Source organism: Rhinolophus sinicus, linkage group LG16 (assembly GCF_036562045.2).
Source record: "Rhinolophus sinicus isolate RSC01 linkage group LG16, ASM3656204v1, whole genome shotgun sequence".
Taxonomy (NCBI): Eukaryota; Metazoa; Chordata; class Mammalia; order Chiroptera; family Rhinolophidae; genus Rhinolophus; species Rhinolophus sinicus.
Window position 1 is genome coordinate 38,134,661 of NC_133765.1, and position 26,418 is coordinate 38,161,078.

A 26,418-nucleotide genomic window follows, 5' to 3' on the forward strand; every position below is an offset into this window, starting at 1 on the left:
TCCGCGGGCCTCAGGTGTCGCCTCTCCGGTGTGATGCTGGGCGGCGCCGGCCGTGTCCCCTCGGGGCCGTGATGAGCCGTCCGGCCTGGGGACCTGTGAAGGGCGAGGGCCCAGCGCCCAGCGCGGCGGGCGGGAGCCCTGGGTCCCGGCACGTGGTGACCGTCAGCGTCGCCTGCAGCCTCGCTCAGGACGGGGAGCTGGGGGCCCGTCTAACTGCATTTCCCGCACGTTCCCGGCAAGTTCCAGTCGGAGCCACACTGAGCAGTACCGCGCTGCGACGGCGGTGCAGCTGTCACGACTGTCGCTGACGGAGGACAGTCCCAGGGCTGCCCGGCTGCCCGCGATCAGCCGTCCTTTCCCGTGTCCGCGCGGGACAGGGTGGGGGCTCCCCACCCAGCGGATGGCAGCTGGACACAGGCTTTGCAGGACAAGGTGGAAGGAGCCCCCGAGCTGGGCCTGGAGGGACAAGCGGGTCTTCCTGGTGCGGACAGGACGCAGGCGGGGCGGGTGACTCGGGCGGCTGCTGGTCTTCGCTCGTGTCCACGTGTGCGGGGCGCACCGGCGGGCAGACCTGGGCGCGCACACCAGTGCGTGACGCGTGCCTTGTGTCCCCACAGCCATTGTCGCAATTGGCATCGCGGGAAACAAGGGTTTGACATGGCGTTAAAGTTCATTATCACACGCTGGCGTCCCCACAGCTTATGTTGTGCAACTTACTTTGGAAATTGCTGAGTTCAAATGAGATTGAAAGGCTTTTTACAGTTAGGTGAGCCAGTGTATCTGCTTTGAATCCTGGAGAACGTGCTAGGAAGTCACAGAGGCCTTTCAAATTGGAGCCTGTCATTCGATTTGTCTTTCCAGGAAGATGGTGATGGAACAAAGCCTTTGAGAGGCTGTTAACAGTCAGGAAACAAGATGGTGTGACTTAAGGCACAGTGATCTTTAATGTTAATAGGCTGCTCCTCTCATTGCCCTCAGTGGTCTCTCATCGCACCTGAACATCAAGTTCCAGGCCCTGCTTTTGTCTGTGAGGCCTTGTGTGGACTGACCCACGGCCCCCTCAGTTCGCCGGCTCTCAGTCACTTACTGCGGTCACACTGGGCATCTTTCTGTTCTCCAGACAAGCCAGGCGCTCAGCCTGTGGAAGGGCCTCCCTCTTGTCTGAGGACTGGTGCCACCTGCCTGCCCCCCAGCGCCCAGAGCTTCTCCAGCTCAGTGTAAATGGTAGCTTCATTGGAGGCAGGCCTCTTCGGGACGTAAATTAGTTCCCACTTTCTTTTTTGTGAGAACATGTTGCTTATTTCCTTCTTAAGCTCTTAAAATTTTATAATGACAACTTGATATGCCTTTTCCACTAGGCTAATATTTGTTGGCTATTTCTCTGTGGCAGGTACTTTGTAAGTGCTTTGTGTGTGTTCTCGGCGAGCTTGACAATTGACCTGTGTGGTAGGTTATTGTAACTCATTCCACAAAGGAAGGCACAAGTCCCAGGGTCCGGGAAGGAGAGGGATTTGGGCAGTCTGACACTTACAACCTGGTGGTACTGCTTTCTGCGTGGGGACGGGGAGTGGGCAGGGAACCTTTTATACACAGTAGCACAGCCGATGCCTGACACAGGTCCTGGCTCCCCGTGGGTACTTAGAAGCATGGTGGTGCTGCAGAAATGGGGACAGTGGTTGGGTCGCATGAGGAAGGAGCAGTAAAGGAGTAGTTTCAAGAGAAATGACTCAGTCATTTTTCTTCAGCGACCAAGAATGAGACTATGGGACAGAAATGATGTCATAGGAAAGACACTGGCCTGGGTACATTCACTTTAAGCTACACATGGAATTGTGGGAGGATCCAGGAGGAGGCAGTTTATACATACACGGGTTACCTCAAGGGCCTGGCATGAAACTCGCCACCAATGCTGTTTGACAGTAGCTTCCACAAGAAAAGTAGTTACCAGCATCCTCAGTCTCAACAGTTTCTCCTGCTGTTTATACTAGATCAATTGAAAAATGAAACAGTTATTAAAATCAGTCTTCCACTTGTGCCCTCCCACCTGGCCCAGCACCCAGTGCAGTCAGCACTGAAGTTTGTTGAAGGCGGGGCATTTGTGCCGTAAGAAACTATATGTTAGAGAGGTTAGGAAAGAGGAAGTTACCAGGAGCTGTTTCAGACTTCCTGACCAAATCAGTTTAAAGGTGCCCTTGTAGAAACAGTCAGATGTAAGCGTGTACACTGAGTGCTGTCCTCACGTTTATTTCCTTGCAAGCAAGAACGCAATGACTGGGCGAGCCAGAGCGCGAGCCAGAGGAAGGGCCCGTGGTCAGGAGACGGTGCAACACGTGGGCGCTGCTGTGGTGAGTGAGCCACCATTTCCGCTTTGATCATGGAAAGCTCTTGGCAAACCTGTCTTGGCCTCGGCTGGCCTGTCAGGGACAAGGTGAGGCAGGAGAGGAACGCTACAAGGACGAGTGTGGCCCACGTCCCGAGGGTGCTAGACATGGGCTTGTGACTCTCGGTGGTGACCCTTTGTGAAGGAACGTCTATAATAAAACACTGATGAACAGTTTAGATCAGTTTTGGCTGGATGCCTTAGATTTGTTTGAGACTCATTACTTCATATCTGTGAGTCTTGATATAATAAGAATGTTCTTTATTTGCGGATAACTGCAGAGTCAGCAGCCTGGTTACGCTCAGCTGAGACCTCAGCAGCCCCTAGAGGGGGAGCTGGTTGGCCGAGGACGACTGAGAGGACCAGTGGGAGCAACAGCCAAGTCACAAGGTGACGGGAGTGAGAAGACCGTGTGTGTGGGGGGGAAGGTGTCCTGTTGGACGTGAAACGGTAACCAGTGTACACACTAAATAAAACGTCCAGTATAACGATCTCACACTGTGTAGCTGTTACCCAGTGGGGTGTCACAGGCTTTCTTCTTTCCCTAGAAATGGAAAGAGCATGTCTGTGACACGCCCAAGGATTACAAGGCAATTAAATGCTAAATGAATTGTAAATTCACTTATTCATTAATAAACCATTTTAGAACATTCTCTTGGCATCTTTTGTGCTAGGAGAAGCTGGAGCAGGTTTAACATTTGTAGCTTTGGTTTATAAAATACATTTCACACGTGTTGTATTGGGTCATCCTGCTTCTCAGATGTGAAAACCGAGGTCAGAGCTGTGACAGCTGGAGGGGTCAGAGCACCAGTTCTGATTCCAAACACGGTGCCTTTTCGCTGCATTGTTGCCAAAAATGAATTATGTGGATGCATGATACAAGATTCCTCTATGGCTATTAAGTTTTCTTATTTTTGTATAGGAAATAACAGGGCCATATACACACGGGGAATTAATGTAGGAACATTGGATTTTAATCTGTGAGGCGGGCCTGGGAGATGGCTGGTCAATTAAATAGTGTCGAGGCACGTGGATAACTAGAAAACAAAGCTGTGCCCTATTTTATCTCTTGCATTAAAGTCCCATGTACTCCAAATACTTAGTCATAACCAGTGAAATCCGTAAACATTAGAAAAACCACAGATGGATCTAAAATCTTGAAGTGGTATAAAGTGATCTGTGACAAATTCTGTCAGTGTCAGAAGACAAGCCGGACACTTACTGGAATGTTGTCTGATACACAGAGCATTCTTACAAGTCCGTGATCCTGAGCAGGCGGGAGAGTGGTGAAAGGGCCGTGCACTGAAAATACAGAGGCCGATGAAAACGCTCAGCCTGGTCATTAAAGAAATGTCAGAGAAACTGGCACTCCATTTACCTGTTTCTTCTCCATTTTGTTTGTTGCCAGTGTTGGCAACTGCAAAAGTGGTACCTGTGCTCCCCGTGGGTTGCATGATGGCTCTAACTGGTGGCAGGTTGTGATGTGAGCCTCGGCAGTGGCCCTGCGCAGGGGAATGTGCTGGATAAGTAGGTACCTGACTGTGTACAGGTGTGAACTGTATACCACACGCGGTGCCAAAGCACTGGAAACACATGACCAGTCAGAGCCACAACTACTGCCCGTAACCACAGCACCATTGAGCCATTTTCAAGGACGGAGAAACCCAACCGGGCTGTGTCGATTGAAAACGAGCTGTAAAACAGCGTTCGCTTTGTATTTTTACTAAATGCAGGTGCATGTGTGTATTTCCTGTGTGAAAAGTTTTGAGGAAAAATACATACGTTGATAGCACTTCATCTGAAGAGTCAATTAGAAGATAAAGGGTCTTGTATTTGTTACTTGATGATGTATCCAATTACATGTGTTACTTTTTGGGTACAAAGTGTTTATTTTTCAAGTGCCTGATGAGACTTCATTTATGGGCATTAATCTCTTAAAGGATTTTACTCAATCGTTTTCTCTAATCTTGATGCCTCAGTTCTTTGGAAACTTCAAATATTTTAATCATTTAGCTGCGTTCAAAATATTTAGCAAAACTTCACTTGAATTAAAACTTTGTATAAAATGATGAGCTGAAGGTGTTTTCAAGCATTTCTTTATGGATGCAGCCTTGCATGCAAATGATACTGTGGCAAGTCCTTAAATCTGGTGTCTCAAGCACTCCCCATGCTGCTCTCCGCTAACTCGTTTTAAGTTACTCGGGAATGCTGTTCAGCGTCTGTAGAAAGGTGCCCTACCTTCCCAGCAAGGGTCCTTGTGAGGAGTCAGTCCTGCCTGGGTCGTAAGTGGAAGGCCGAGCTACCACTTCTCACCGCGTTTGTAAGGACGGGACTGAGCTGCTCATCACAGGAAAAGTTCCAGTACCAACTAGGTGTTAGAAGTAAAAACGGCACATTGTAACAGATGGGTGGTTAATGAGGTGACGTTTAGGACTTTGGTTTTCATTCTGTGAAGGGGGTGGACACACCAAAGGGTAGAGCGGCAGCCAGTGTGATCTGTGCCTTTAATAAATCACTCTGACAGCTGCATGGAAGGGAATTAGCAAGGCTTCCAGTTTCATACGTTCTCAAATCTGTCATCTAGAGATTGACAGTCAATCAAGCTTTGGTTAAAGATAATAATCGCAGTATTATACGTGTAGGTAGAGAGGGAAACAGACCTCACCATTGTTTATATTCAGAAACTTGCAATCAGGTTTTTGCATCCAGAACTGAATTTTTTAAAGAAAAATTCAGATTTTTTCAGGGGAAAGCTCAAACCTTTATGACCTGCTGTTGCTCTCAGGTAAGATGCAGAATGCCTGACCTGTGTTAGGATTCTCAGTCAGGGCCATAGTGGTAGAAACCGAACGTGCTGGGGAGAGAAGTTCACTGAGGGCGACAGATAGGAGCAGTCACATATTTAAAGGACCTTTCAGTCGAGCCCCTGAAAGTCCCGAGGTCCAGGAACCAATGTGTTCAGCAGCCCCTTTAAAGTGCTTTATAAGTGATGTCTCGTAGACACTCACCACGTTCCTGTGAAGTTCATTATCCTCAATTCTTCAGGTGAAGAGCATGAAGCTGTCAGTAAGATGCTTCCGCGGTGTGTCTGGAACTGCCATTGTGTTTAAGCCACTGTTACTTCTCTGACGAAGAAATCGGCAGTTCTGAGCGAGTTCTGGTGCTTGTGGGCGGAAGAGAGCTGGGCTCTTTGTTCTTTATTTCCTGTTCCGTTTTACTGGGGTGTATAAATTCTCTTTTCTTTTTTTAAGAAGTCCAGATTTCTGCTGGATTTCAGGAGCTATCATTGGCAGAGAGAGGAGGTCGTCGTCGAGACTTCCACGACCTCGGTGTGAATACAAGACAGAACCTGGACCATGTTAAAGAGTCAAAAACAGGTAAGGTCACTCTTTTTTTTTTTTAATTAAAGTTTATCAGGGTGACAATTGTTAGTAAAGTTACATAGATTTCAGGTGTACAATTCTGTACTACATTATCTATATCTCACATTGTGTGTTCACCACCCGGAGTCAGTTCTCTTTCCATCACCATATATTAGACCCTGTTAGGTTCATTCTTAATGTAGTTCTGTGCACTTGCTTCTCAGGTTTCAGGACAATGCATCGAAGTGCTTTGTCTTAGGTGCTTTCTTGTCTGTTGCATTGCCAGATAGAAAGGGTATGTTTGGTCCAGGATGCTGCATGGGTCTTTCTCCCCTTTGGCTTTGAGGAAGTAGGTTGCAGGTGTCTTCAGCGGCACCAAAAGGTTTTTTTATTAAATAGTACGTCGATCACTTCTTTCTTTTAAAACTTTCTGCCATAAAGGGATCTGGTTGGTTCAGTTGTAAATTACTTGGTCAAAGGAGGATTTATTTCTAAATGTGTGCTTTTAGGGGTTTCCCTAGATGGGGAGGGGCCCCCACAGTCTGGTGGTGTCTGGTGTTCTGTCTTTGGGTTACAAAAGGGTATCCACCTTGTCACATAGGAACGATTTCATGGAAGGACAAACTTGGTGATTTGCTAACTGAGTGTGACTTGTTTTCACAGGTTCTTCAGGCATCATAGTGAGGCTAAGCACGAACCATTTCCGGCTGACGTCCCGCCCCCAGTGGGCTCTGTATCAGTACCACATCGACTACAACCCTCTGATGGAAGCCAGGAGGCTCCGCTCCGCTCTTCTTTTTCAGCACGAAGACTTAATTGGAAGGTGTCATGCTTTTGATGGAACAATATTATTTTTGCCTAAAAGACTACAGCACAAGGTTATTTCAGATGTCGGTCGGGATGGGAGAGGGAGGTGGGGGATTCCACTTCAGAGCAGACCTCCACAATCTAAGGTAGCTCTCGGAGCAAGCCCGTGAGAGCCCGTGGACTAAACCCAAAGGTCCTGTGGCATTGTCGTGGCATTCTTACATCCCGAGTAACTCAGTGATTACAATTCCGTTACAGTGTGGGCACTTACCCGCTCTTCTCTCGTAGCCATCCTTTGTCTCCACTTTAAAACTTGTCTGTACGTCTCATTGTTGCCTTATTAAACAGGCGTTATATGACTAGTTTTCTTTTAACAATTCAAAGTTCGGTTTTGCACCTGTCTGGCCTCAGGTCACTGAAGTTTTCAGTCAGACGCGGAATGGGGAGCATGTGAAGATAACGATCACCTTGACCAATGAGCTCCCGCCGACGTCACCCACTTGTTTGCAGTTCTACAATATCATTTTCAGGAGGTACGTTAGCGTCTTGTAACGTGTTATTAGGAAAACTTTAGACATAGAGCAAAGTTGAAAGAACTGTACAGTGAATACTTGTGTACTCAATTTCACAGTGGTTTGTGAGGGTCATTGGGTCGCTCTGAACAGCAGCCGTTTAGGGCCTGGTGTGCTGGTAATGTCACTGCAGGCAAGCGTGCATGTGTCTAACTCCCTTTCTGTGCTGCCATTTGCTATTGGAGCCTGTGTTCAGAACACTCCCATTCTCAGAAGCTCATCGCTCGCTGTGTTCCTTCCCCACCACGCTGGTGACTGTCCAGGCAGCAGGGCATCTGGAGGTCTGTTCAAATGGGCTTGTTTCATCCCAGGAGACACTGCATGCTCTGTCACTTGCTTTCAATATAGACACCATATTTCCCAAATCTAAACTAAGGACCCATGTCCTGCGAAGCTTTTCCCCCTGCAAGAAGCAACGTGGGAGATTTGCCTGAGCAATGAGGCACAATACTGGGACTTGTAATTTACCTCTTGAACTTGGTCATGAGATGCCTGTCACTGATGCCAGGACGTTCATCTCGGTGGGCACCTGTTTTGAATTAATGCAATCAGTAGGCTGATTTTTCTCTAAATGAGGGGTTGGCAGACTTCTACAGGGGGCGGGCAGTGAGCACTTTAGGCTCACAGGTCCTACGCTCTCTGTCTCAGCCACAGAGCGTTTGTAAATGAAAGGCCACTGCTGTGTTCCAGGAAAACGCTGCTGATGGGCACTGACCTTTCATATAATTCATGCATCATTAATCTTTGGGTTTTTTCCAATCTTTAAAAATGTAAAAAGCCATTCGTCGCCCCTCGGCCCGACACAAAATGGCAGGTTGGCTGGATCCGGCCCGCGGGGGCCCCACCAGCCCCTGTAGTAAACACACGCCACTGTGGTCGCAGCTGGGACACACCGATCAGTATTCACTTCTCTGTTCTGACCTTTCAATTCCTAGGCTTCTGAAGATCATGAATTTGCAACAAATTGGAAGGAATTATTATAATCCAAGTGACCCAATTGACATTCCGAATCATAGGTTTGTATGAAGTGGAGAGTTTCTATTCCTGAGGTTTGGAAAGTGATGCTCAAATTTGAAATGACCAGATTTCCCCCTGTGGCTGTTAATGGTGCCCATGACATTCAGTGGACATTTAACCTGGCGTGGATAATAGACACATCCTAGAATACTCGGATTTGTAAAAACCACAGGAGAGCTGAAAGACATGCCTGACTCTAACTCTGTTTGCTCTGAGGTAGTAAAACTCACCAGCTAACCGGGATCGCTTCAGAGTTACTAGTGGATAAGAGTGCAGCCCACGAGGCTTAGGTGTATCACAGTGATGCCAGGTGCTTTCAGTTAGATCGGCAACTTTGTCAAATCTTGGGCCGGGGTCCCTTTGATTTTCAGGCGCTATTTGAACTTGTGTGAAGAACACGCCTGCTCTCAGAAGCTTAGCACTAACTTTATGTTCCTCCCTGCCCTCCCTTTAATAAATATTAGTCTTTTCATTTAAAATTGGACTTACCCAGTTGTTATAAAAGAACACTCATTGTTGAAAATCTCTAATAGACAGGTCTTCCTCTGGAACCACGTAAAACCTAGAAAGAAGTAAATTGACTCAATCAGAACTTTTGTACTTTAAACCCAATTCATAAAGCTGAAAAACGATTTGATGCGTGTGAACCACGCGGCTGCTCCTGAGGTGGCCCCCCCCCCCCGCCCCCCAGGTTGGTGATCTGGCCGGGCTTCACCACGTCCATCCTGCAGTACGAGAACAACATCATGCTGTGCACCGACGTGAGCCACAAGGTGCTGCGCAGCGACACCGTGTTAGACCTCATGTTCCACCTGTACCATCAGACCGAGGAGCACAAGTTCCAAGAGCAAGTCTCCAAAGAGCTCATTGGTCTCATTGTTCTTACCAAGTAAGACGTCTTCCTAAAATGCGAACGAACCACTTTGTAAGTCTTACGACTGTGGCTTTCTCGTCCTACAAAGTTAGGAGAAGGGAGCGTTTCGAGTGCAGGGGTGGGAATGGCAGGGAAGTGGAGGGATGCTTGTAAGCTCTCAAGACGAAGCTTTCGGGGGGGGAAAGCACAAATACCTAATGACTTCTTTCCTTTCTAGTTTTACTTTCTAATAGTAATTTAGTCACTTTCCCGTCCATCCATCATAGTCTTTAAGAAATTCTTTTCCGTTTTTCTTTCCATAACATTGCATATTCCTGAGTGATTTGAAATTTCATTTTCTAGAGAGTACATACTGTCTAGTTAGTCTTCCTCTCCGATATTTCTGCCCATCTTAACCAAACACCACTGCATGCTATTGTCCCACAGGTATAACAACAAAACCTACCGAGTGGACGACATCGATTGGGACCAGAACCCAAACAGCACCTTCAAGAAAGCAGATGGTTCGGAGGTCAGCTTCCTGGAGTACTACCGGAAGGTGAGACGGGCAGCCAGCGGGGCTTTCGCCCTGGTGTGGAGTGCTTGGGCTGGTGGGGAGAAATCGGGACGGTCCTAACGCCATGTGTTATAAAGCTGCGTATAAACGTGTCCATCAGGCAACTGCTGCGTAGTTCATTTTAGCTCCCGAGCCAGTCAGAAGCGCCCTCTCCTGCTTCCTCGGCCGCAGAACTCAAGGTTACATTGAAGTTCAGCTTGTGGAGGACGAACGGGAGGGTACTGGGCGGTAAGCACTGCAAGTTCACAGCTGCCCAGCCCTCCCCTTAGTCTAAGGCGCTTTCAGACCTCACCTGGGTGTGGGGTGAAGCTCCCGAACCCCCGCGTGAGTCGTGCCCCGTCCGAGTGTGGGCTAAGTTGGAACTTGTTTGACACGCTGACCATGCAGACAGGCTTGTTTTCCTACGGCGACACGAGCTTATCTTCTAACACTGTTTTTATAAAGACGTGTCTAGCTTTTGGCTCAGTAATCACCACACTGAAAAAAAGAAAGGCAAGTGGGGGCAAGAAAAACAATTTCTGACTGGAAGAAAACAAGTGTTTATGTAGGAACACAGACTGGCATTGTTGTAGCGCTCAGAGGTGAGCAGATCTGGGCCCTGAAGCCTCGGAAGGTTGGATTCCATTTGATAACTCGGTTAAAAGTGCAGGAAAAGTATTTCTAGAAAACATAGCAATTAAAATCTTAAAACTTATCTTTGAAGTGCTAAAATTTATCTCATTTTTTCAACTTTCTGTAGATCATTTCCTTTGTCTAAAAAGCTGGATGAATGAACTATTATATATTCACATTTTGTCTCAAAAGTATACATCTCACTAGTGACTTAGTGACCCTTGAGGGGTAAATGCTGTGGCCTGATCTGCTCTGAGACAAACACCAGGGGCCACTACAGACACAAGTGGTGCTCTGTGAAGTCGCGTTAAGAGCTGATCTTATTCTGGGCAAAATGAAGGCAGACGAGGGGTCAGCTTAGCTCAATTTCTTGGCTGCTCTTTCCACCTCTTTCCTCCTTGAGGATCCCAGCTACAACTAACCTCCTCCTTCCACGTGTCAAGTTACTGTGAGAAATGAGTCTCAGTGTTTTTCTGTGGTTTATTTCAATAATCACTGTTGGGTGGGAAGAGGTGATGAATATCAACACAGGACACTGGTGAAAGTTTGGTTTAAACCTGCGCAGGGTCGGGGACGTCTCCCTGAGACTAGGACTGAGTCTCACCTCCCAGTGTGGCTTCTCTGAGCGGCCTTTTAAGTGTTGAAAAGCTTCCAGGTCCCACCTCAGGCCCAGCCTGGCCGCCCGCTGTGACTCCCTACATATTCACTCGCTGCTGTCTCGTCTCGTCTACACCAAGACGTCAGGTTGAATATGTTACGATTCCCGATCCCTGGCCCCAGCCTGGCGTGTGTAGGCTCCACGGCGCCCTGATTCTGAGTGTCTGGATGTCACGAAGATGCTGCCCAGATGACCCACTGGATGTGTCATCTCCCTGACTGGGCCCCTGGGTCAGTCAGGGTGCAGCCTGTACAGAATCGGGGTCTGTAGTGCACCCCTTCCGTGCCTCAAGCAGGCACGCAGGCCGTTGAGCGAGTGAACGGGTGAATCACAGGTCACTGAACCCTCGGCCCCCACATCTGTCTGCCGGACCCTGTGTGACTGTCTGTCCAATCCTGTCCGTCCGCCTTGCTGTCTGAAAGACCTCCCTCCTTTTCTGAGTGGTGGCCCCGTTGCTCTCACCTATTCAACTGGTCTCTCGGTTTTTTCATCTCTCCCGCCTCCTGATCCATTTTCAAACTCACACAAATCCGATGTTACTTTCTTCTACCTGAAGAAGTTGAGAGGCTCTGCGTTGCTCTGTTGACTTGTTTATGCACGTGGGTCTTTGTCCACCGAGACGCTGAGTGACTGGCCTGCCTGCTTGTTCATCCCCGTCAGGCCCCGCCCTCTGCCCCCACCTTAGCTAATCGCGGGTGCCTCTGCCAGAAGCGCTGCCGGCTTCCCTCTTGCTCTCAGATGTCAGCTCAGGTTATTTCTGAAGGGAAGACTTCGCTCACTGCCAGGGCAGATGAAGTGTCAGCAGATGTGATTAATGGAAAGGGGGTGGGGGGAAATATTTGAAAGAATCAAGGCATTCTGAGGACTTCCCAGTAAGTGCAGTTGTAGTCATAAGTGACGGCGTGGATTTTATAAAGATAAGAGCTGGGAAACAGAGCAGGAGACTCGAGGGACTTGGGAAGGGAAGGTTGTGGTCGGTCAGTTTTAAAAGAAAAAGGGCTGACATTAACATTAAGCAAAAGTGAAACTGCTGGTTCTCAGACACGGAAAGGTGTTCAAAGGATCGACAGGCTTTTGTTTGGACCCTAAGAGGCTAGAACGGGGGCCCCAACGTTCTGTAATCAGGGGCTAAGCATTTAAGTTCCTTTGGGGGAAGAGAGCGAGAGTCAGAGCAGTTCTGCAATCACTCTGTGTGTGTTGGCTCCCAAATAAATGTGTGAGGAGGGTGACTGTGGGGCCCCCATTCAAGAAAATAGGTTGAACACAAGAGTTTGACATGATATTTTCTAGTTTAAAATAAGAAAATTAACTTTTTTCCTGGATGTCTGGAAAAGAGTTCAATACAGGACAAAGTCCAGAACAGGCTGGAATTCATGGTCTCTGAATTCAGGCGGCTGAGTGAGCAGGACCTTGTCAGATACCAGGAATAAGGACTGGATGGAGGAGATGACCATGATGACACTACTCTCTTGTGTGTTTAGTGGAGACGTGATGTTTTAAGGAAAAAGAGCAAGTGACGGATCAGAACGAGGGTCTTGAAGACCCTCAGGGCCACGAGCTCGAGAAGCCGGTGACGGCGCTACAACTGCAGAGCTGAGCGCAGGCCAGAGAGCGTCTCGTATGCACAGCAAGTCGCGGGCATCGGCGTTTGCTGTGTTTTTACAAATTGTGCAAACTTGCCTTAGACAACGGTGGCACGTGGGAACCTTAAGATGGGGAATCTTAATACTCTGAAACCGAAATTCACCTTCAGTGTGTCGCTCCGTAAAAACTTCCTGCTGAAAACTGTCGCGTGGCCTGCAAACCGCCCTTCCCACATTTATTCTTAGAGCAGAGACTCACAGCTGGTTCTCACTGTGATGCCAGTGGGTTCAGAGGAATCCCACCATGGTGAAGACCTGAGTTACACAGGCTCCTGCTTATGAATCAAGAAATGAAAAAATGAAGCGAACAGAACTGTGACGAAAAGTCAAAGCTTAGAGCCTTACTGCCCTTGGCCTCTGAGTTTCTAGGAAAGGAGGGGCTCAGGAAGGCACATAACTCACCACCTGCTGTAGTGGGGTTCACACTGCGTTTGTGAAGCCAGCCTTGCTTTCGATAGCATCAGTCGGAATTGACGCAACTGACCGTTCTGCCCACGGACGTGTTACCAAAGGCGTTTACTGTCAACAGTGACGCCTTTCTCCTCTCAAACAGCAATATAACCAGGAAATCACCGACCTGAAACAGCCGGTGCTGGTGAGTCAGCCCAAGCGGAGGAGGGGGCCCGGGGGCAGCCTGCCCGGCCCGGCCATGCTCATCCCGGAGCTCTGCTACCTCACAGGTAGGCACCCGGCGGCCGCCCGCCGCTCCGCCCCAGCGGGCACTGGAAGCTGCTTGACAGCCGCCCCCCGCCCCCCCAAACCCTCAGAGCTGGAATCCTTTCCCTGTCGCCAGCCCACACCTCACTCACAGAGTGTTCCCTTCAGCAGACACCTTGAAACGCTTTCCTTAAAGGGCTCACGGACAAGATGCGGAACGACTTCAACGTGATGAAGGACCTGGCGGCCCACACGCGGCTGACCCCCGAGCAGCGGCAGCGCGAGGTGGGCCGGCTCATCGACTACATCCACAAGTGAGTGGGCGCCGCTGCGCGGCATGGGTGCGGCGGGGGGCGCGTTCCTTGCGTGTGGCCGTGTTTGGGGGTGCTGTGCTTCCTTCTGCCCCTGAGTGAGGCTGCCGTGCACCAGAGAATAGTACCCTGAACCTTGGCAGCCGGGCCTTTGACTCTTCTCGTAGAAAAAGGTAACAAAACGAAAGTGAAATGTTTGGGGGCAAATCGATTTTCTCTCGGTTATAACATGAGGAAGAGATCGCTTGAATATCAGCATTTTAAATGAAAGGCTGTCGTGAGGGGAACATAGATGGGGTGACAGAAAGGGGCTGTGCCTGGGGTCCCCAGAGTCGTCCCGGGACTCGGGCCCGAGGGACACGGGAGTTCACTGCAGCCGGGGCGGACGCTGTGCAGGCCCCTGTGCTGTCTGCTCACGTGTGGCGCCTGCTGAATACGTTCACAGAGATGACAACGTGCAGAGGGAGCTTCGGGACTGGGGTCTGAGCTTCGACTCCAACTTGCTGTCCTTCTCAGGAAGAATCTTGCAAGCAGAAAAGATTCACCAAGGTGGAAAAACAGTAAGGCCCTTTGTAAAGTCGCCAGTCCTGTGGGATTCGGGTCAGACCCCCAGAAAGCGAGCAGAGCGCCCTCGCCAGGCCAGCACAGGTCTCAGCTCCCGTGCTCCCCACCTCCTCGGCCATCTGCCCGCAAAAGGCAGGGGGGGTGGACTGCCCCAGGAGTGGGCGGGAGATGCAGAATTAATCATCTGCAGCAAAACGGTGGCGTGAACGTCTTCAGTAACCTGAGCGGCTTCAGGTGCAGCGGGGGTTCTGCCTCATCGGGCCGCTCTTCCGTCTGCCGCCACAGGGACACGCGTTCTTTGGTTTCCTGTTTGCCTGGACAATGTGTGTGTTAGGACACATGTTAAACAGTGTGGTGCCTTTTCTGTTTCACCTTCAGAAAAGGAACGCGGCTGTTCTAAGGTGCCTGAAGCTGCTTCAGAGGGCAGGGTCCCCCGACGGCTGCTGAGTGTCCTCAGTAGTGGCCTTGCCCTGCAGGCGGGCTGTTTACCTGCAGTTCTTTTCTTATCCCGGTAGAAATAATAAAAACGTACGCCCGCCTGCGGGCCGCCGGGAGGTAGGAGGACGTGTAAGAAGCACCGCAGTTCCCTCCACGATGCGTGTCCCTGGGTCGCTGGGCTCTGGTGCTGTGTCAGCTTCTGCCCGGCTGTCCGAGCTTTCCCAGTTTAGTCTAGCCGCTTCCCTTTCAAAGCCGAACCTTTTTGTACCTTTGTCATGAGGGAAGTCATACCTGTCTTCGTAAGATTCTGGAAGAGATGAAGGAGAATGCAGCTACAGCACTCGGGGTCCCTGGTGCCAGCAGGCACTTGGGTGGCCACTGTGGACGTGAGTGCTGTCCTCCTCTGCACACACTTTGTCTCTGTCCCCTCCGAGGGCACTCTGCCCGTCCCTGCAGCCCCAGTGTCAGCGGGCCCCCCTGAGGTCCCCCACGTCAGTGGGGGCCTTACTGACGACGCTTTGGCTTTCTCGTGGGAACGCACACAGAACGGTGTCTGACTTTCTTCCAGTTTGATTACAACCCCCAGTTTGCAGACTGGTCGAAGGAGACAAGGGGGGCACCGCTGATCAGTGTGAAGCCGCTGGACAACTGGCTGCTGATCTACACGCGGAGAAACTACGAGGCGGCCAACTCGCTGATCCAGAGCCTGTTCAAAGTGACGCCAGCCATGGGCATACAGATGAAGAAGGCCGTCATGTAGGTTTGCCAGGTCACTCCCCCTGATAATGACGGCCACGCGGAGCGTGTGGGGCCTTGGGAGTGGTGAGAGAATTAACAACTCGATCATCTTCATGATGTGACACAGCTCCGCCGGACGCGGACACAGACGGATGTCAGTAACTGGGAGTGGGCGGGAGACCTGGCCGGGCTTCTCAAGGTCCTGCTCTCGTGTGGGACAGACAGCTGCCGTCCCAGTGGCGGCTCTGGGTGTTCTGTGTCATGTCTCACCGGGAAGTGCTGTCTATACCACAGCATACAAGGCTTTTTAACAAACGCTGCATTTGCCGCCCCGTCCTCTGACTGGATTGCGTGTTTCCATGCTAGGATCGAAGTGGACGATAGGACCGAAGCCTATTTAAGAGTCTTACAGCAGAAGGTCACATCAGATACCCAGATAGTAAGTAGCTAATTGACCCACAGGCGGCGGTCCTGGAATGCTGGCTTTAAAAGGGGCATCTGTAAATCTCAGAACTTGAGTTCATTTTCCAAATATTATAATTAGTCCACAGCTGGCCACAGAATATACTTGTTACTTCATACAGTAGCTAAGTTCATGCCCGCTCTAGTCGTGTGCCGTGGAGCTTGTGCACTCACTGAGAAGGTGGGGAAGGGACGGGAAAACAGCCGCCTTAAATTTATTTGGACTCAACGGCTTTAATTGTTCTAGAAGACGGGGGAAACAGAAAGGCCCAAATGTAAACATCAGCACTGTTACCCAGCACGCACTGTAAGTGATGAGGCGGCAGCGCTCACGATACGGTGTGCGTCGTGCTTTACCTCCGAAATGAACTGGCTTCACGGAGCAGCTGTTGTAGGCCTTCATCTCATACGCACATGCCAAGGCAGGTCACTGCACGTTGTCAGGGATAAAGGAGACGCCCAGGACGGGAAGACGAATTGGTTGGGGGCTGTAGAGAAGGAAGACAGGAATCTGGGAATAACCTGGAGAACACAGCAGTGAGAGTCTGGAACGTTCCTAAACTTGGACGTCCAGGATTTGGGCAGCCGTGCGTGGGTCAGTTTATTTTCCTGCGTTACTGAGATGTAATTGACTGTAACTTGTATGATGATTTGATACACGTATCTGTTGTGAACTGATGACTTGATATGTGTATCTATTGTGAACTGATGGCCACAATAGCATCAACTAACACCTCCTTCCCCTGACATAGTTAGAGCTGTGTGTGTGTGTGTGCGTGCGTGCGTGCATATGTGTGTGTGTGTGTGTGGAGAACGTTCCAGCCGCTCTTCAGCAGCTCTCAGGACCAGTACATACCACAGGACTGGTAACTGACCACCATGCTGGTGGTGAGACGCCCACAACTTACTCAGCGTAAGCCTGGAATTTGTGCCTGTGGACCAACACCTCCCCGTTGCAGGCAGGGCTGTATTTAGAGGTGGCACGCCACTTTGTTTCCCAAATTGTCCATGGACTTCCTGGGACATGTCAGTTTGATCAGATTCTCAAGCCAGAGCCTTCAAAGGTTAGTGCCCACCTGGTGCTAGAGCATAGTTACGTCCCCAGGTTTTCAGGGCATTGCGTTTTAGGTGGTTTGCTGACCACGATTGCTTTGTCAGCACCGATCACTGAGCTGCCTGTGATGAGCAGTGTGTAAAGCTCACGTCACACTCACTAGCTGTACGGTGGACACGAGTAGTAACATAAATGCCTGTTCGGCATTCACATCTCACAGCAGGTGAGTCTGGTTTCCTTCGTCTTCCTTGAACTTAATCATCAGTTTCCTAATTCCTTGTTTGTTTTCAGGTCGTCTGTCTATTGTCAAGTAATCGGAAAGACAAATATGATGCTATTAAAAAGTACTTATGTACCGACTGCCCCACCCCCAGTCAGTGTGTGGTGGCCCGAACCCTAGGCAAACAGCAGACGGTCATGGCCATCGCCACGAAGATCGCCCTGCAGATGAACTGCAAGATGGGCGGGGAGCTCTGGAGGGTGGACATGCCTGTGAGTGCCAGCCCCTCGGGGGCTGTGTTTCAGTGGTTTAAGCAAAGTGGGTTGACTGTGCACGCTACCGGCGGCGTAGTGCTGTCACTGACACCCAGCACTGTTGTGACAGCTGAAGCTGGCCATGATCGTCGGGATTGACTGCTACCACGACACCACAGCCGGCCGGAGGTCCATCGCAGGGTTTGTTGCAAGCATCAATGAAGGGATGACCCGGTGAGTGATGGAACCGCTAAACATGGCAGCCGGGACAGAGTCCAGGGGCAGGTGTCTGGGGGCCAAGAGGTACCAGCACTGTGCTGATTCTTTATTTTCAAACTGCTGATTTCTCTGACTTCTCTCCAGCCTAAAGTGTAGGAAAGAAAAATGATTAATAACTCCTACCAGTATTCCCTTTCTTCACTGTCTCTGTCTTTCAGGTTATTTCACTATTATTTGTATTCCGTGGGTGGGTGGGGGCACATCTTGTTGAATGTGACCTTCTCTAGAAGCGTCTTTGTTTAATACATGTTATTGATGATTGAAATGTAGTTTCAAGTTTTCACATTGACTTTATTTTAGAAAACCCACTTCCGTTTACCTAATCACTTCTATTTCTACACAGTGAAATTATTTTTTAGTGCCTTGATTAGAACTAAGAGAATTGCCAAGAATAGGGGAGAATGAAAATTGGACGTATATTGATGTGTTGGCATCACTAATGGGCATATTTCCAGGCTTTTTATCCTTTAGAAGAGTGAAGTGTGTGACACATGGCTTCTCAGGGTTTGGCAGCAGAGTGTGCTTCTGTGTGTGTGGATATGGGGGCCCAGGTGGCACTGTGGGTGGTACGGCTTACATTTTATTTTCTCCTCAGTAGTGGAACAATAGCATTGATTTATAATAAAAGAAACTGAGTTTATGGATTTTATAAAGGATTTACTGCGTCTTCTTCCTTCTGTTTGGGCTCAGAAAGTATTTGGAGATATTAGCAGGTATCTTAGGGAGGTCAAAGGTCATTAATTACTAAGAGCGAAAGAAATATGGAGTAATCCAAAGGCAGGATGGCTAGACGGGCATTCTCACCATGGCTGTGATTTCTCTCTGAGCAGCTGGTTCTCTCGCTGTGTGTTTCAAGACAGAGGACAGGAGCTGGTGGACGGGCTCAAGGTCTGCCTGCAAGGTTAGTGTCCTGCGCTTGTGCTCTGGTTCTGCAACTGTTAGTGGAAGGTGTGCCCGGATTGTGGTGGGGACACTGTGGGCAGTGTGTGGTGTGCGCGTGTCAGCCGTGGGCGGTGGGCGGGGGTGTGTCAGCCGTGGGCGGTGTGCGGTGTGTGTGTGAGCTGTGGGCGGTGGGCGGGGGTGTGTCAGCCGTGGGCGGTGGGCGGGTGTGTGTCAGCCGTGGGCAGTAGGCGGGGGGGTGTCAGCCGTGGGCGGTGTGTGGTGTGTGTGTGAGCTGTGGGTGGTGTGCGGTGTGTGTGTGAGCTGTGGGTGGTGTGCGGTGTGTGTGTGAGCTGTGGGTGGTGTGCGGTGTGTGTGTCAGCCATGGGCGGTAGGCGGGGGTGTCAGCTGTGGGCGGTGGGCGGGGGTGTGTCAGCCGTGGGCAGTAGGCGGGGGGGGGGTGTCAGCCGTGGGCGGTGGGCGGTGTGTGTGTGAGCTGTGGGTGGTGTGCGGTGTGTGTGTGAGCCGGCCCGTGTCCTGCACCCTCACAGCGGCCCTGCGGGCCTGGAACAGCTGTAACACCTACATGCCCAGCCGTATCATCGTGTACCGGGACGGTGTGGGTGACGGGCAGCTGAAGACACTGGTCAGCTATGAGGTACCACAGTTCCTGGACTGCCTCAAATCCATGGGCAGGGGCTACAGGTGAGTGGCACGGCCCGGGCGCTGGGTCTGCAGGGCCACTGTGCGGTGCTGGCTCAGTGTCGAGGAGGAGGAGAGCAAGAAGCTGACCTGCTGGGTGCAGGAGGTGGGGGTCATGGGGTGGGCGAGGCTGCGGGCATCCCCCTGCGGCCCTCGGCTCAGCGCCACCTGGAGTGCAGGCCCTGAGGCCCTGCGTGTGCAGACAGCGTGGGCGTGGGGCTGCTGAGTCAGGCCATCCCAGTCTTACCGTCCTCGTCCTCGTCACAGTGACACCTGCTTCACTGCTCTGCGCATGTGACTGCGCCCGTCCTCCTCGATGGGGAAGGTGGGGATGCAAGTACACGTCCCCAGGCAGCCGCTGCACGCAGCAAGGCCTCCTTCAAAACCCACGTGGGCTTCTGTCTCCTGTGCTCTCCCGCAGATGTCACTGGCCCTGCCGTTGGGCAGCCAAGTGCCTCCCACCTCACACTAGCTGATTCCATAAGTTACGCTGCTTAACGTGTGCTGGTTCGCTTGCCCCGGTGGGGGTGGGTGGAGGTCCGGGACTGTGGTACCAAGAGCTCAGCGCCTGGCCCGTGAGGGCTGCTGGGCTGGTTCCCAAGGACACACAGGAAGCCGCCAGGCTGGCTGGTGCATGCCTGCCCATGCACACGTCAGCGCTGGTGCTTCTGCCAGACCTTCTCGGCACACTTGGCCCCACTGGAGACGTGAGGGCTTGGAAAGCTGCACCCATCTGGGCCCAGCATGGTTTATGTGGCCTGTGGCTGAGCACTGAGAACGGGCTCCAGGCTGGTCTGCTCTGGGCTCACTGCCAGAGACCTTGTCTAAGCGTTGGCCCTACTTGTCCCTGACAGCGCCGTTATGACGCTGGCAAATTCTCAGAGCAAGTCAGGGGTGTCATCTCTTGAAGTAATTGTGTTTTGGGTTAAAATGCTAGTAAGCAGTTTTTAGTATTTTGGAAATGAAGGTTAGCGTTCTCTCCTACCCCTAAAACTCTTTTAACACTGTATTTTCTCACGACTGTGTTGTGTTTCACATTCTCCTCTGACTTCAGTATCTGTCCATGGCAGGTGTGTGTGTTTGGTGGGGAGCAGAGAAAGTTCTAGAGAGCACTGTTGTTTCTAGTCTTTTTAACTGTCTGCTACTGTAGCACTCTGCATTTCTAGTTTGTTTAGGTGAAATCACCTCCCTGTCCTGTGCTGGGCGCCAGTCCCGTGAGGGAGCACAGCTGGGCCTCTCCCCGTTTGGGCCCCGTCTGACCGTGTGTGTGAGCAGCGCACTGTGCGCTGGGTTTGTGCTCGCAGAACAAGCGCCCTAGTGGGGAGGGCACAGGACCGGCCAAGGACGCAGTTAGCGTGATACTCACCATGTGCTCAGCGCGTGCCAGCACCGTGTGACTCCTTTCCCCCTCTGACGGTCCACACGCTGGGTCTGAAATGAACTGTAAGACGTAGCTAGAAAAGTGTGTGGACGTTGCTCAGGCCGACTGCACACTGCCCACAAGAGAGCCGCAGGGACAGCACAGTGACCGCTGCACATTCACTAGGGGACAGTTTAGTCTGGACTCAGGGAAGCCAACTGAGGAGTTGACGTAAGGACTGGGGGGTGACGTGTGGGGGCTGAGGGGTGAGTGAGCAGTGACACCCCCCCATGCACTGTGAACCAGTAACCGAGAAGCAGGAAGTCGGGCGTGGAGACCACTCGAAGGCACCTACCTAGCAATGGCTTCCAAGTAATACCTCCTTTTCCACACAGTAGGAAATGCCCAGTGAGGTGTTTCGAACTGTGCACTTTCGCAGACGGGCCGGGCTCAAATCTCCATGTGACAGACACAGAATGTCCCGTCTGCTGAGCACACGTCTGCATGGCCTGTGTCACAGGGCACGTGCACATGCCGTTGTTTCCCACCCACAGTTCTTCCTCGTCCTCTAGTCTAGGGCCTTAAAGTCACGGGGCTTCCCTCACAGCCTGGGCAGCTGATGTGTCCAGGAGGGTGGGAGGGGGTGTATTTCTTTTTAAATGGAGTATATGAGGTCTGACACTTAAGTTCACAAAGTTGTTGCAACAATGTTGCTAACCTTTTTTGATATCCGAGGGATTGTCCATTATAAGTTTATACCAACTGGACAGTGAACCAAGTTTACTATTGGGAAGTGCTGAAAAGGCTGCATGAAAAAGTTAGACGACCTGAACTTTTTGTCAACAATTCATGGCTCTTGCATCACGACAATGCACCAGCTCACACGGCACTGTCTGTGAGGGAGTTTTTAGCCAGTAAACACGTAACTATTGGAACACCCTCCCTACTCACCTGCTCTGGCCCCCAATGACTTCTTTCTTTATCCGAAGATAAAGGAAATATTGAAAGGAAGACATTTTGACGACATTCAGGGCATCAAGGGTAATACGATGACAGCTCTGATGGCCCTTCCAGAAAAAGAGTTCCAAAATTGCTTTGAAGGGTGGACTAGGCACTGGCATCAGTGCATAGTTTCCCAAGGGGAGTGCTTCGAAGGTGACCGTAGTGACATTCAGCAATGAGGGATGTAGCACTTTTTCTAGGATGAGTTTGCGACCTTCATTGTCAGCCTCGTATACAGCCAGAACAGTTCATCGCGTGAAAATAAGACGACTGAATGTAACTTTCTTCCTTGTCTTTAAGCCCAAGACTAACAGTGATCGTGGTGAAGAAACGCGTGAACGCCAGGTTTTTTGCTCAGTCTGGAGGAAGACTTCAGAACCCACTTCCGGGCACAGTCATCGACGTGGAGGTGACCCGGCCAGAATGGTAAGTCCTGATTGGCTGAAGGTGCTTCTCTGGCTCTGCATGGCCCGTGCCCATCAGCTCAGCCTGGGGACTGCGTTCTGAGCTGTTTCTTGTAAGAACTGCAGTCTTCAGCCAGTGAGACCTAAGATGACGACGAAGCCGTGCTCCGTGAGCTGGTTTCCTGGGCGGCGTTTCACGGGGGCAGACTGTGCGTGTGGGGCATTAACTATCCACACACAGGTTAAGAGCGTCGGCTCAACCCTGCATGTACTTGGTGGTTTTTCTACATGTGTAACGTTATCCACAGATTCTTGTTTTCTAATCAGAATTTTTAGATCTGTAACGCACTTAGTTCTCCAAAGGTCAGAAAGCTCCGTCTGCTGAGAAAAGTGGCTTCTGAGTAAACACAGCCTTTTCTGTAACCTGGAGCTCCAGTCTGCTAGGAGAAAATAAGCGAACCCACTGGGACATTGGGGCACACTTGTGGGCACTCAGGGTCCAGCCAGGTCCTCTGTGGTGGGCATTAGTGGTCATGTCCGTGCCCTCCTCCTGAGAGCGAACGTCAGGATGATTTCCGCTCTTCTGCGGATGTGGTTGGGAGGGAACCTTTCCACACGGGCCCCTTTCATCAGGAGGCAGTGGCGTCAACCTGCAGAGTGTGTGGGGGACGCTTTTACTGGGGGTCTGGGGAATGAACCCTCACCACACTTGCTTTAGAGACCAATGATAATACCGATTTTAGCTCCATTTAGTCAGTTGTGTGACAGTGGGCAAAATATGTATTCTGGAGTGCACTGCCTTGCATGTCTGTCTTTTTCTCAGGCAGTTGTTAGTTACGGCAGAGCTTCTGACTGACTGGGAACAGACGGCTCGGGCAGCGCCTCATGGGGGCACTTCCTACAGCAAGCCCACGGCCCTGCCTTCTGCCGCTGCCCTCTGCTAACCGGAGCTCAGGGCGACCCTGACCCGAGGGCATAGTCAGCTCCCACAAGTGGGCTCAGACCCGAGTCAAACGATGGAGTGTAAGGAGTGCCTTCTGTACCCGACGCTACGCAAGCGTGCCGGCTGCTGGGGCTCCTCGGGCACCTGGAGAAGCCAGGCCCTCATGTGGCCAGTCCTTGGCATGGGCACTGAGGCTGTGCCCTCGCTGCCATGGTGTCGGTTCGGGCGCGTCACTTCACGTTTCCTGTGAAGTCTGCACGTGCTGCACGCAGCTGGGGTCTCATCCGCCTCTAGTGCCGCGGGCAGCCGGTGCACAGCGCCCCGCCCAGCCTCCCCGGCTCCCAGGCCAGCGCTCCGCCTCGTGTCTCCTGGCTGCCAGGTGACATTTAGTAGCTCTGTAGTTGTGCTACCTGGTGTTTGTTTTGCCCTTTGAGCCTGTGCTCCTTCTCCTTACAGTCTTTCATGTTCTCTGCCTCTCGGACTTGCTTTAAATCCTTAACGGTCACAGTTAGTTAAGTAGCAGTGGGAACAGCCGGTCGGGCGGAGGTTCTGGGGCACAAGTGTGTTTGGGGAGGGCAGGGCCTCCTCCAGTTCCCCACTGGGGGCCCCGGGGCCTCTGGCTGCTCAGCTGCCTGCCTCGATGTGCACGTGGGAGTTGGGACAGGTGGGTGCCTGTGTTGAGCAGCCTGTCACGTGTCTGTCATGCCATAGACTCCGTGACGAGTACTGACATGGAAGCAGCTTTCACACACACACGGTCCCGAGTGGGTCACGGTGCATTTCTGGGCCCCACGGCAGCACCGTCCTGAGGAGTCAGGTCACATTAGTCCATGAGACCTTTGCTGTGTCAGAAACTTGAATCATCTTGCTTCCAGCCTTCACAAAAGGAGGTCTCACGTGCTTGCCGTCTGGTTTTGTTCTGTAATTCCAGGTATGACTTTTTTATCGTGAGCCAGGCAGTAAGAAGTGGCAGTGTCTCTCCCACCCACTATAACGTCATCTACGACAGCAGTGGCCTGAAGCCAGACCACATACAGAGGTTAACGTACAAGCTCTGTCACGTCTATTATAATTGGCCAGTAAGTATTCTTATACATCGTGAGTCACTTTACAGAGTGGAATTGCTGTGTTTTCAGAGGCTTGTGTAGTTAATACTGAGCTTTAGCGAAAAGACAACTTCGAGTAATAGAAGCTTTTTTTCTTCCACCAAAGGGTGTCATCCGTGTGCCTGCTCCGTGCCAGTACGCGCACAAGCTGGCTTTCCTCGTGGGCCAGAGCATCCACAGGGAGCCCAACCTGTCACTGTCCAACCGTCTGTACTACCTGTGACCTGCGGGGGGGCAAGAGGAAGGGCCGCTTTGCTTTTTGAAAGTATAACTTGGGGATTTTTTTCAAGCTTAATTTTTTAACATTACCTTTCTCGATGAAACTGGGGAAGGGAATTAGGAAATGTTATACTGCTATTAACTTATTTTATAGGTAAAATTTAAGATTTTATATTTTATCTTGTTTGCTTCTCATAAATATACTGTGAAGAATTTTTTTGTTTTTGTTGGAAAATGTGGTTAAGATTCTTTGTTCTAAACAGACTCTGTTAAGCTATTTGAAAAGCGGGGATTTACTTGAAAAATCCTTTCATGAGTGAGTCCTACTTGTGAACCTATATTAACCTTTTGAAGTATTTCTTTTGAATTTAAAGGAGAAAATACATAAAGTGGGAGGCTCGGTCCAGTCGTGAGCTCGGGTTTTATTTCGGTATCTCATAGCTCCTATTTTAAAGACAAAAGCCACCATTTAAAGAACCGATAGACAGCGTAGGGACCAGGGAGAAGTCTGCTCAGTTTTTCATTTTGGGGCAAAGTGATATGGGGGGTTAACAAAAGCTAGTTGAAAAGTTTTAAATTTCTGTCCAAAGAAACATTTTAAGACTCGTTAACAAGAGGCCAGTAGCCTGTATTAACATTACTATTTATTTTGTTTTTCAACTGGGAATCATTCTATTTGTTATCAAATAAAATTGAAGTGACTGTCACTTTATTTGAATGACAGTGTAGTTTTTGCTTTTGCTGACAGCATGCGCATTTTTCTCCATTTATGTATTTTTTAAACTGCTGGAGCATACACTTCAGTCAAAAGGGCTCAAAGCTGAATTAGCACCATTTTTGAAGTTCATGTACGAGCAAACGTGTCGGCAGCACTTCCGCATGCAGCGTTAAAAGCCTGAGACTGGATCTCGGAGCTTGTAAGGAGACGCAGGCTAGGCAGGGGGTGCTGTTGCGAAGCTGGTCATTGGAATGAGTTCACAGCAACACACTGGTAGGACTTTTCAGGACCTTTCGCAGAGTAGGCTTCAAGTTGATGAGTAATTGTGTGTCATGAGAACGCCCTTAAACGTTGCTCATGAGGAACGAGGGGAAACTCTGCGGAGGGTACACAAGCACAGGAACGCTACGCTGGTCTTATGTTGTACTCGGTCGTGCGGAATAAATGCCTTGTAGGTCCAGCCTTCCTAATGAATTATGAATGAAAACCGTTTGTTTCCTTTCAGTTCTTGGAGCTCTTAACTGTTGTTAACCTGGCTCTTGGCATTAGCTGTTTCTAAACCTGTTTGATTTCTAAAGATCAGAAGAAAAGAAACACAGAGGACTGAAGTTTCAGAAGAATGCCAGAAAGACAGACTAGAGGAAAGGGCCGCAGTGCTGGGGGAACCAGAGTCTGGGCAGTGGGTTTTAGTCACGCAGTTGCGTGGCTAGTCAGTAACTTCGGGCGTTAAAGCCTCGTTCTTAGTACATTGTAAATGATCCCTTCAAGTTGAAAGGCTTTAATGTCATCAAAACCACCAAGTTGGTAATTGTGGTAATTCTGGGAAAGTGGCAGTAGTCGAGATACACTCCCTGTATCGTAGACTGGTCTCAAGGAACAAAATGCCTGTTCAGGTCACGTTCAGCCAAGAGGGGCGTGACATCACGGGCTGTGTCACTTAGCCTAGGCAGCGGGTCCCAGATGGAGCCCGGCACACATCCCAGACTGCTGGGCTCCTGCCAGACCCAGGACGGCAACCGACGGGACCGAGGGGACCGAGGGGAGGCCAGGTGAGCTGTCACCCAGCACAGGTAGTTGACAAATGCCGGTGCACAGGCGTGTGGCCTCGAGTAGATGAAGTGACGAAGTGACTGACACGGGATCTGTCTTCTGCTTATGTTTTAATCACGCGTCCTTCTGGGGGACAAGCTGGTCAGAGGACCCAGGTTCATGTCCCAGCCTCCCCAGTGGAAAGAGCGGTGCTTGTGGCAAAACCCGAGGCCCACGGCCCCGGTGGGGGGGCCCGCCACGCTCGGCACCCGGGGGTGTTGGGTAAGAGGGGCCCATTGGGGAGTCGGTAAGAAGTGGTCCCCAAGGAAGATGGGGTGCTACAGCGCATGGCGCCCCAGTGGACGTCGCTCTGCTTGTTAAAGGCACGTCAGCATGGCTGACAGTGGGGCAAGGACAGCAGAGCTCTGTGAGGGACCCTTTCAGAAAGCGAGCACACCCACCCCGTCCCGCTGCTTCCTGAGGACAAGAAATGGCCTCCTGTGCTGTGTGGGCCCCTATGCAGGAGGCCAGACTGCGGGCGGCGTCCCCCCACGCCACTGGACCTGGAGGTCTCCCCACGGTACAGGGCTCCATGGCT

General features: G+C 50.9%; 1 protein-coding gene and 1 long non-coding RNA gene across 3 annotated transcripts; one reads left to right on the forward strand and one right to left on the reverse strand.

Annotated features, from left to right (window-relative positions):
* Positions 1–1,763: 1,763 nt before the first annotated feature.
* On the forward strand, positions 1,764–24,791 carry PIWIL1 (piwi like RNA-mediated gene silencing 1). Its single transcript, XM_019748708.2, has 20 exons — positions 1,764–2,345; positions 2,662–2,770; positions 5,632–5,757; positions 6,406–6,620; positions 6,961–7,082; positions 8,057–8,137; positions 8,830–9,027; positions 9,439–9,550; positions 13,035–13,161; positions 13,335–13,452; positions 13,895–14,009; positions 15,020–15,207; positions 15,556–15,628; positions 16,997–17,197; positions 17,310–17,413; positions 18,289–18,359; positions 18,889–19,042; positions 21,702–21,827; positions 23,680–23,827; positions 23,961–24,791. Exons 1-20 carry the CDS (start codon positions 2,268–2,270, stop codon positions 24,075–24,077), a joined length of 2,583 nt encoding a protein of 860 aa, XP_019604267.2. The 5' UTR covers positions 1,764–2,267; the 3' UTR covers positions 24,078–24,791.
* On the reverse strand, positions 7,064–13,026 carry LOC109456424 (uncharacterized). Of its 2 annotated transcripts, XR_002138855.2 has the most exons (4): positions 9,861–13,026; positions 9,458–9,764; positions 8,628–8,700; positions 7,064–7,524 (listed from the first exon to the last, which is right to left on the reverse strand). It is a non-coding gene; the product is annotated as an uncharacterized LOC109456424 (long non-coding RNA). The 2 variants fall into 2 exon arrangements; XR_012492635.1 differs by having other exon boundaries at positions 9,458–13,026.
* Positions 24,792–26,418: the final 1,627 nt, after the last annotated feature.